Here is an 11,716-nt window from a genome sequence, read left to right as displayed (position 1 = left end):
AAACCCACCAGACCTAACAAATGAAGAGGAAATAGGCAGTCTACCGGAAAAAGAATTCAAAATAATGATAGTAAAGATGATCCAAAATCTTGGAAATAGAATAGACAAAATGCAAGAAACATTTAACAAGGACCTAGAAGAACTAAAGATGAAACAAACAATGATGAACAACACAATAAATGAAATGAAAAATACTCTAGATGGGATCAATAGCAGAATAACTGAGGCAGAAGAATGGATAAGTGACCTGGAAGATAAAATAGCGGAAATAACTACTGCAGAACAGAATAAAGAAAAAAGAATGAGAAGAACTGAGGACAGTCTCAGAGACCTCTGGGACAACATTAAATGCACCAACATTCGAATTATAGGGGTTCCAGAAGAAGAAGAGAAAAAGAAAGGGATGGAGAAAATATTTGAAGAGATTATAGTTGAAAACTTCCCTAATATGGGAAAGGAAATAGTTAATCAAGTCCAGGAAGCACAGAGAGTCCCATACAAGATAAATCCAAGAAGAAATACGCCAAGACACATAATAATCAAACTGTCAAAAGTTAAATACAAAGAAAACATATTAAAAGCAGCAAGGGAAAAACAACAAATAACACACAAGGGAATCCCCATAAGGTTAACAGCTGATCTTTCAGCAGAAACTCTGCAAGCCAGAACGGAGTGGCAGGACATATTGAAAGTGATGAAGGAGAAAAACCTGCAACCAAGATTACTCTGCCCAGCAAGGATCTCATTCGGATTTGATGGAGAAATTAAAACCTTTGCAGACAAGCAAAAGCTGAGAGAGTTCAGCACCACCAAACCAGCTCTACAACAACTGCTAAAGGAACTTCTCTAGGCAAGAAACAAAAAAGAAGGAAAAGACCTACAATAACGAGCCCAAAACAATTAAGAAAATGGGAATAGGAACATACATATCGATAATTACCTTAAATGTAAATGGACTAAATGCTCCAACCAAAAGACACAGATTGGCTGAATGGATACAAAAACAAGACCCATATATTTGCTGTCTACAAGAGACCCACTTCAGACCTAGAGACACATACAGACTGAAAGTAAGGGGATGGAAAAAGGTATTTCATGCAAATGGAAACCAAAAGAAAGCTGGAGTAGCAATTCTCGTATCAGACAAAATAGACTTTAAAATAAAGACTTTTAGAAGAGACAAAGAAGGACACTACATAATGATCAAGGGATTGATCCAAGAAGAAGATATAACAATTGTAAATATTTATGCACCCAACATAGGAGCACCTCAATACATAAGGCAAATACTAACAGCCATAAAAGGGGAAATCGACAGTAACACATTCATAGCAGGGGACTTTAACACTCCACTTTCACCAATGGACAGATCATCCAAAATGAAAATAAATAAGGAAACACAAGCTTTAAATGATACATTAAACAAGATGGACTTAATTGATATTTATAGGACATTCCATCCAAAAACAACAGAATATACATTTTTCTCAAGTGCTCATGGAACATTCTCCAGGATAGATCATATCTTGGGTCACAAATCAAGCCTTGGTAAATTTAAGAAAATTGAAATTGTATCAAGTATCTTTTCCGACCACAACGCTATGAGACTAGATATCAATTACAGGAAAAGATCTGTAAAAAATACAAACACATGGAGGCTAAACAATACACTACTTAATAACGAAGTGATCACTGAAGAAATCAAGGAGGAAATCAAAAAATACCTAGAAACAAATGACAATGGAGACACGACGACTCCAAATCTATGGGATGCAGCAAAAGCAGTTCTAAGAGGGAAGTTTATAGCAATACAATCCTACCTTAAGAAACAGGAAACATCTCGAATAAACAACCTAACCTTGCACCTAAAGCAATTAGAGAAAGAAGAACAAAAAAACCCCAAAGTTAGCAGAAGGAAAGAAATCATAAAAATCAGATCAGAAATAAATGAAAAAGAAATGAAAGAAACGATAGCAAAGATCAATAAAACTAAAAGCTGGTCTTTGAAAGGATAAACAAAATTGATAAACCATTAGCCAGACTCATCAAGAAAAAAAGGGAGAAGACTCAAATCAATAGAATTAGAAATGAAAAAGGAGAAGTAACAACTGACACTGCAGAAATAAAAAAGATCATGAGAGATTACTACAAGCAACTCTATGCCAATAAAATGGACAACCTGGAAGAAATGGACAAATTCTTAGAAAGGCACAACCTGCCAAGACTGAATCAGGAAGAAATAGAAAATATGAACAGACCAATCAAAAGCACTGAAATTGAAACTGTGATTAAAAAATCTTCCAACAAACAAAAGGCCAGGACCAGATGGCTTCACAGGCGAATTCTATCAAACATTTAGAGAAGAGCTATCACCTATCCTTCTCAAACTCTTCCAAAATATAGCAGAGGGAGGAACACTCCCCAACTCATTCTACGAGGCCACATCACCCTGATACCAAAACCAAACAAGGATGTCACAAAGAAAGAAAACTACAGGCCAATATCACTGATGAACATAGATGCAAAAATCCTCAACAAAATACTAGCAAACAGAATCCAACAGCACATTAAACGGATCATACACCATGATCAAGTGGGGTTTATTCCAGGAATGCAAGGTTCTTCAATATATGCAAATCAATCAACGTGATACACCATATTAACAAATTGAAGGAGAAAAACTATATGATCATCTCAGTAGATGCAGAGAAAGCTTTTGACAAAATTCAACACCCATTTATGATAAAAACCCTGCAGAAAGTAGGCATAGAGGGAACTTTCCTCAACATAATAAAGGCCATATATGACAAGCCCACAGCCAACATTGTCCTCAATGGTGAAAAACTGAAAGCATTTCCACTAAGATCAGGAACAAGACAAAGTTGCCCACTCTCACCACTCTTATTCAACATAGTTTTGGAAGTTTTAGCCACAGCAATCAGAGAAGAAAAGGAAATAAAAGGAATCCAAATCGGAAAAGAAGAAGTAAAGCTGTCACTATTTGCAGATGACATGATACTATACGTAGAGAATCCTAAAGATGCTACCAGAAAACTACTAGAGCTAATCAATGAATTTGGTAAAGTAGCAGGATACAAAATTAATGCACAGAAATCTCTGGCATTCCTATACACTAAGGATGAAAAATCTGAAAGTGAAATCAAGAAAACAGTCCCATTTACCACTGCAACAAAAAGAATAAAATATCTAGGAATAAACTTACCTAAAGAGCCAAAAGACCTGTATGCAGAAAATTATAAGACACTGATGAAAGAAATTAAAGATGATACAAATAGATGGAGAGATATACCATGTTCTTGGATTGGAAGAATCAACATTGTGAAAATGACTCTACTACCCAAAGCAATCTACAGATTCAATGCAATCCCTATCAAACTACCACTGGCATTTTTCACAGAACTAGAACAAAAAATTTCACAATTTGTATGGAAACACAAAAGACCCGAATAGCCAAAGCAATCTTGAGAACGAAAAACGGAGCTGGAGGAATCAGGCTTCCTGACTTCAGACTATGCTACAAAGCTACAGTAATCAAGACAGTATGGTACTGGAACAAAAACAGAAATATAGATCAATGGAACAGGATAGAAAGCCCAGAGATAAACCCACGCACATATGGTCACCTTATCTTTGATGAAGGAGGCAGGAATGTACAGTGGAGAAAGGACAGCCTCTTCAATAGGTGGTGCTGGGAAAACTGGACAGCTACATGTAAAAGTATGAGATTGGATCACTCCCTAACACCATGCACAAAGATAAGCTCAAGGTGGATTAAAGACCTAAATGTAAGGCCAGACACTATCAAACTCTTAGAGGAAAACATAGGCAGGACACTCTATGACATAAATCACAGCAAGGTCCTTTTTGACCCACCTCCTAGAGAAATGGAAATAAAAACAAAAATAAACAAATGGGACCTAATAAAACTTAAAAGCTTTTGCACAGCAAAGGAAACCATAAACAAGACCAAAAGACAACTCTCAGAATGGGAGAAAATATTTGCAAATGAAGCAACTGACAAAGGATTAATCTCCAAAATTTATAAGCAGCTCATGCAGCTTAATAACAAAAAAACAAACAACCCAATCCAAAAATGGGCAGAAGACCTAAATAGACATTTCTCCAAAGAAGATATACAGACTGCCAACAAACACATGAAAGAATGCTCAACATCACTAATCATTAGAGAAATGCAACTCAAAACTACAATGAGATATCATCTCACACCAGTCAGAATGGCCATCATCAAAAAATCTAGAAACAATAAATGCTGGAGAGGGTGTGGAGAAAAGGGAACCCTCTTACACTGTTGGTGGGAATGTAAATTGATACAGCCACTGTGGAGAACAGTATGGAGGTTCCTTTAAAAACTACAAACAGAACTACCATATGACCCAGCAATCCCACTACTGGGCATATACCCTGAGAAAACCATAATTCAAAAAGAGTCATGTACCAAAATGTTCATTGCAGCTCTATTTACAATAGCCCAGAGATGGAAACAACCTGAGTGTCCATTATTGGATGAATGGATAAAGAAGATGTGGCACATATATACAATGGAATATTACTCAGCCATAAAAAGAAACGAAATTGAGCTATTTGTAATGAGGTAGGTAGACCTAGAGTCTGTCATACAGAGTGAAGTAAGTCAGAAAGAGAGAGACAAATACCGTATGCTAACACATATATATGGAATTTAAGGGAAAAAAATGTCATGAAGAACCTAGGGGTGAAACAGGAATAAAGACACAGACTTACTAGAGAATGGACTTGAGGATATGGGGAGGGGGAAGGGTAAACTGTGACAAAGCGAGAGAGAGGTATGGACATATATACACTACCAAATGTAAGGTAGATAGCTAGTGGGAAGCAGCCGCATAGCACAGGGAGATCAGCTCGGTGCTTTGTGACTGCCTGGAGGGGTGAGATAGGGAGGGTGGGAGGGAGGGAGACGCAAGCGGGAAGAGATATGGGAACATATGTATATATATAACTGATTCATTTTGTTGTGAAGCTGAAACTAACATACCATTGTAAAGCAGTTATACTCCAATAAAGATGTTAAAATGAAAAAAAAAAAAAAAACAAAAACAAGTCTATATAGGTAGTATAACAGATTCCCCCAGAAATCAGTTAGACCTAGCTTTAATAAGGGTCCACTGCTTATAGTGACACAATGTTTTTTAACATGTTTCTGATTCAGTTTTCCCATCCGTAAAATGTGGATAATACTAATAGCCACCTCATTTACTTAGAGTCAGGAATAAAATCATTTATACAGGTTCTGGGTCCATTTAGCAAATAGAAATGATTACACGATGATGATGATGATGGTGGTGGTGGTGGTAATATTAAAGGGGGGAAAAATCACAAAGCCACAAGATTTAGGATACAGAAGTGTTTATTGAGATAAAATAAACATATCATACATAGCTCCATAATTATTATCATAAATATTAATATTAGCCTTATGATTAAGTAGAAATATCTTATAATGTTTCTATAAATAAACCCATATTAGTAAAATGACATAAATAAGACAGGTACTTATAACAATAAATTAATTCATAAATATAAATTATTGATTATGGAAATGAAATTATTTAGGGGCTTTTTCCCTAAAGAGATGGGAAAGTAATCTTTTTTGTGAGGAAATAGACAACTGCTTAAAAATTAAATTTCTGTTTATAAAACACCAACTACGATAAAATGTTATCTATTAATAGATCTCGTTATGCTTGGAAGGTCTACCTTCTGGTCGTATGGATACAAGTGACATTGTTCTCTTTTTTAAGCTAAGCAGGGGTTTGTTTAGAATCCACACAGGACTGTGGAGTTTGGCGTCCCCTTTTTCTTTTGTTAAAAGAAAACCTCAGGGGATCTTATTGTTATTTCTAACAGGCAAGAAGCGTTAGTTATCCATTTCCGAGCTTTGCCCTGGTCAAGTGCATTCATTTTTCAGGGCCATAAACAGCAAATTCAGTTCTCCAATTACTTTGATCTCTCCACTCTCTCCAAGCTGTGAAAATAAGAACACACAAGTATTTCAGCATTTATACCATGTTTTCTAAAGAGAAACGAATTAGAGGGAGATGAGATGGTTAGGTTGCTGGGACAGAAACCAAGGTTTAGCCTTTTGTAAAAGATCAGTAATAATACCCTTTTAGCAAGTGTACGTGATTTGCCAAAGACTTTAAAAGTATGGCTATCTGAACTGAGAGGGCACCTGTGGGCATCAATCTAAGCTGATGATGTTTCAAACCACTTCCTAACCAGAGCAAGCAGATAGAGGCTGTGCTGGGATCTGGGGGACCCAGAGTGCCACTCATCCTCCTTGCCCTACCTCCCAGGCCCACTACTGTCTATGACCAATCAGTTACATATAACCACTTAGTTCAAACAGCCTTGAATCCAAACTGCACATTACCAATACACATGGGCTTTTTCTGTTTCCACTTTCTTGACCGAGGGGTAGAAAAAACAGGTTTTCACATTTATGGGGAAAATACCAAATGCATCCTATCCAGTTGCTTTAAGAGTAGAGGGCCAGGTACGACTTCTAACACCCCTTCCAAGCAGCAGGCAAATGAGGCTTTCAAACTCCATGGGTGAGGAAACCCAGGTTCAAGTCCAAACCATCCTCCTCAGAAATTCATCTAATCTATTAAATGTGCTCAAGGTTACCTCAAAGAAAACAACAACCCTAAGTCATCACTGTCATCTAGATCGCGGTCTCCTTTCTCTTCCTGCTTTCTTCCACCATTCCATCTTTCCATACTTCCTTTGACATAAAGCCAAGAGATCATTTTTATATCTCAAAGACTCCCAAGATTATAAAGAATTTTAAAGCTTCTCTTGCCCTACTGTGTGTCATCCGTTCTGCTATAGCCTGCTCTCTGCTTTTACCTCCAGTGACGGAATTACTACCCCCCAAGACAACCCTCCGTTTCAGACAGCGTTGACCAGTTTTCCCTCATGCTGCGATTTGTCTGAATAACATTCCTCTCACTATGCCTTCTGGAGCTGAAGGGAAAAACAAAAGCATAACCACTCTTCCACGTGGCAACCTGTTGCAAACGTGAAAGTCAATTCTCTCAAAATGGATTAAAAGATTTAAAATCTGTTTTCCCACACAGATCACCAGCAGATTTTTCTCTCCCACACTTCACTTTTCTAAAGACAACAAAGTAAGCCGACATGAGGGATTTTTCAAACCAGAAGCGCAAAGTACTTCTTGGCTATAGCATGCTAATATTCAGCCCTCCACGTCTAGCTAATGATTCTATAAAAAGAGAGTTGATCTTCACAATGAAAAACAACAAATCCTTCAGTTATCAAAGGAAGAGCCAGACACGTTCATTAAAGCATGTTCAGGAAGAAAGACTTTTTATAAAAAACATCAAGATGGAAAAAAGGGGGAATTGAGGTTACGCTTGTTCCTGAAAATTCCATCAACTAGAGCCTTCCTGTTTCTGAGGTTTCATTGTACCTGCTTGCCAAATCATCACTTTTGCTGCTACTAATCATACCTCTGGTTTTTGGATGAGTCACAGTTGCTGGCCTGAGCCTTCCACCATTGTTCTTTTCCTCAAATAGGCCACTTGACAGTATCTTTCACTGTCGAAATATACACTAACCTATACCAGATAGATGCTCACTAGGGCATTGTTGAAGGAGGGAGGAGACTAGAAAGGAAGGAAAATGAGAGAGGAAGAAAAGAGCGTTTCCAGCTCAGAGTATCATTTCCCTATAATGAATCCGTTACTAGTATTTTCATTCTATTTGAAACGGTGTAAAAGAAACTGGGGGTTGTTCACTTTTGCTTTTAAGTTAAAATCAATAGATATTGGGTATTATATTATAACAGTTAAATGTAGGTATCAATCATTCCAGAAATTCATCCTATATGCACATCCAGCTCTTTTGTTATGGTTGTTCTGGGTATATTTCTCCAAGTTTTAAATCTTCAAATGAATGACTTCAAAAATTATTTCAAATAAATTTACCCCCAGACACTTTTCTGGTTTTGAACAAATGCTTCTTCAGATTAAATGAATCAGTAGGACTCTTAAATTTCCCTTAGAATTAATGAGACTAAACATAATATCCATTGCTTCTGGCCTGGATGGGATTCAGAAGACCTGCATTCTATTCTGGCTCTGCCAGTGAGTGGCATATGGGGTGATGAGATTAGATGATTTAAGTTCCTAGCCAGTTCTAGAATTCTATGATTTGCAAAATTTGGAAATTGACTTATAAACATATAGACACATCTAAACACATATGCACCTACATAGTCAACCCAATGGCAGGAGAATCAAGTAAAAAGTCATGACATGGGGGGAAAAAAAGGAAAGAAAAGAAAGGAAAGGAAAACAACATTGTCTCTTCTAGCAAATGATTTAGCATTAACAGTTATCAGTAGTACCTTTTTCACTGTGTCCTTCAGATTCTGTACATTTCTCTGGATATTCTGGTTGTCACACTCCATATGCTACAAAATGAAAACCAGAGTAACAATTTTAACACAGCTGTACTGAAGCTTTTTGAACCTCAGCGCCCCTAAATGAGGTAAGTTACATTCACCTGGAATTAATGTGCTTAGCAATTTTGCCCACAATGACCTAGATTTCACCAGTGGCCTAGATTTTCTGAGCTCTTGAATTTCCTTGGACACCAAAGTCCAGTCATTTCTATTACATGGGACCTCACTTCACTTTTGGGAAACCCTACTGAGGTTGAAGTTTGTGGAAAGAGTGGAGTGGTTTATGCAAATCCTGTCAAGAATAAAACCATAATTGCACCTCATCAAAAATGCGTGCTCAGAACAAGAAACATACATAAAGCATCTTATGTGAACAGGGCCCTCCGCAATAAATACTAGGCCCCCTTTGCTCTGCTCACTCCACTCAAATCTTTTTTCATAGTTTTAAATGTTCAGAGGCATCGAGTTCACACACCTCTGATTTTGTCACTTCCCATATCAAAAGCGCAGCAGTCTTCACCCACCCACCACCAAATATTAAATCTTGTTTCCCTCTTTCTCTCTTTCCAGTTCCCTCCCTCCATCAACTTATACTCAGTGGATTCATTTGCACCAACTGGTATTTTTCCTTTCAGCTCCCAACTCCCTTCTCATCTCACATAACCCGAATTGGTTTTTTCCAGGGACAAATAAGCTCCATGTGGTCTTTCAGACCCTGTCCATCACCATCAACTCAAAGTGTGACTCAATTAAAGCAAAAATAAACATTCTGTGATTCCCAATGATTCCTGTAATGGTGTTACTGAGGCACTTCTAACTGCCAGCATGGGAGGGGCAACAAACGAGGGTGGGAAAGAAAAGGGCTCCATGCAGAAGAAAGAGAGAGGGTGGGCACCTGGGAGCGGGTGGACTTAGGTTGGGAAAGGAACTTACGCATTGGCCTAGCTTTTTGTTGAGCCTGGCCAGGAAGGGCACCACCTCCTGCATGTAGGGCTTGAATCTATTGGATTGGGGGAGCAGCACCTCTTCAAGGGCAAAGTTCAGCACCTGCTTCAGCATACAGCAGCGCTCCATCATCTGTTGGTGAAAGTGAAACAGCAGGGCTCATATTAGGCGACATTCAGAAGACCCAACCCATCCTCACCACCGCTCCAAATAACCACAAGTGGCATCATGCCTATGGCTTACCTTGACTCCCTGGAACAGTTTGGTCCCAATGAGACGAACATCTGTGTTGTTATCTGCCAAACTAGCCTGGAAGAGAAGAAAAGACTAAGTGCCTGGACGTCAAGGAGCTAGAAGAAATGTCTGTAAGTAGAGCTGTACTCTATCCCCTCTCCCCAGAGCAGCCACATAAGGACTAAAGAAAGGATTCAGATATGTGCATGAGTTTAAAATAATGCTCAGGTGTTGGGAGGAAGGATAAATGAGGAGTTTGGGATTAACATACACACACTACTATATATAAAGCAGATAACCAACAAGGACCTACTGTATAGCACAGGAAACTACATTTTGTAATAACCTACAAGAGAGAAGAATCTGAAAAAGAATATATATATATATACATACATATATCTGAATCACTGTGCTGTACACCTGAAACTAACACGACATTGTAAATCAACTAGACTTCAATAAATAAATAAGATATGCGGGTATAATGTACAGCATAGGTAATATACCTAATATTTTATAATAACTATAAATCCTTAAAAATTGTGGATCACTGTGCTGTACACCTGAAACTTAAATAATATTGTAAAGCAACTATACCTCAGTTTAAAAAAAAAATGGATTTAAAGCTCCTAGCATAGAGTTCATAACATAGTAAGTGCTCAATAAATGTCATTTTCTTTCTCTTCAAAAAATAAAATAAAGTAAAATAAAATAATGCTTAGAGGAATAAAGGGAAAAATAAATAGTAAGATGAGCTACTAAATGGCTCCTTTCAGGGTAAAACTCAATGTATGCATCCTAAAGGCGTACATTGGAAGATCTCCACAAAGTCTCAGAAGAGACAGAGAATATGATGGCTGGTCTACCAGTAGAGATAAATGTTGGTTTCTTAAAGATCTTAGATGTGCTCTGAAGAAACTTTAAGAACTATTCAGGTTCCAGGTAGATAAGGATGCAAAAGAAAGAGAGAAAGAGTGAGATGAGTACCTCATTAGCCAACGCGAAGGTGCGGTTGGTGATGTAAGGCTGCTGAAAGTTGGCCCTGTCGAGCCTGCACGGTGACACAATGGGCACAGCCGCTCCTCCCTGCACCCACAGGGCCATGAGGAGGAGGCAGCTGGCCGCCAGAGTCCCCATAAGGGAAGCGCTCATAGATTTCTGCCGGGCAGCCATTGTAGACAACACAAACTCGAGCAACTGGTGACTAGGGAAGGAGAACCTGGTATCAAGAGAACAAGAAGCAAAAACAACATAAAGGAAAAAAGTAAGTCTCAAGAAGTGTCACACCCAACAAACAAGCATGCATACCAAGTTTGTTGGAGGACTTACCTGTTGCTTTCAATGATTCTGCTTGTGATGGGAAGGTAGAAGATGCTGCTTTTATAGCGCCCAGGACACCAAATTGTGTGTGTGAAAAATATGACATCAGCAATTATCTAATTTCCAGTGCTGTCTTCTGAGAACTACCTAACCACCATAGGAACCCGCAAAGCACCACTTCCTAGCTTTCCCACCTTGATACGCCAGCATTTCCATAAAACGTCACTTTTAGGGCCCAGAGCATGCTTGTACAAACAAATCCCAGAAATTTTCCAAACCCTACATACTTTTCAAAGAAAACAATTGCTTTGCTTTGTAGGTTCCAGGTTTAGTATAATAGTTTTTGATTTCCTATAGTCAGTGAGTAAGCATTTTGGTCATGAACTCATTTTCCTACCAGCTTCATAGATTCTTATCTCATTGGAGGTGATCAAAAATAAAGCACTTACATCCTCTGCTTTAAAATAAACAGTAATGACAGCTTGAGGATAATTCCATTTTCAAAAAATAATTTTATCTCATTTTTTAAAATATGCTGAGTCCTGAAGAAGACTTACATTTTAAAAATAACAGTATTGGCTAATCTAAGCACTGTTTTCCTCCCGTTCTGTGACTTTTTTTAAGTGATCATAACAATTATACTAGATGCAAATATACCTTAAATGTTTTCATTAAATTATAATCAATATCAGTTTAAGTTTGGAAGTA

General features: G+C 37.9%; 1 protein-coding gene across 1 annotated transcript; it reads right to left on the bottom strand.

Annotated features, from left to right (window-relative positions):
- Nucleotides 1–5,965: 5,965 nt before the first annotated feature.
- Nucleotides 5,966–10,861, bottom strand: IL22 (interleukin 22). Its single transcript, XM_030866934.2, has 5 exons — nucleotides 10,676–10,861; nucleotides 9,698–9,763; nucleotides 9,443–9,586; nucleotides 8,453–8,518; nucleotides 5,966–6,043 (listed from the first exon to the last, which is right to left on the bottom strand). The coding sequence occupies exons 1-5, from the start codon at nucleotides 10,859–10,861 to the stop codon at nucleotides 5,966–5,968; spliced, it is 540 nt and encodes a 179-aa protein (XP_030722794.1).
- Nucleotides 10,862–11,716: the final 855 nt, after the last annotated feature.

Source organism: Globicephala melas, chromosome 10, assembly GCF_963455315.2.
Source record: "Globicephala melas chromosome 10, mGloMel1.2, whole genome shotgun sequence".
NCBI classification, from domain to species: Eukaryota; Metazoa; Chordata; class Mammalia; order Artiodactyla; family Delphinidae; genus Globicephala; species Globicephala melas.
This window is presented reverse-complemented; position numbering and strand designations above follow the sequence as displayed.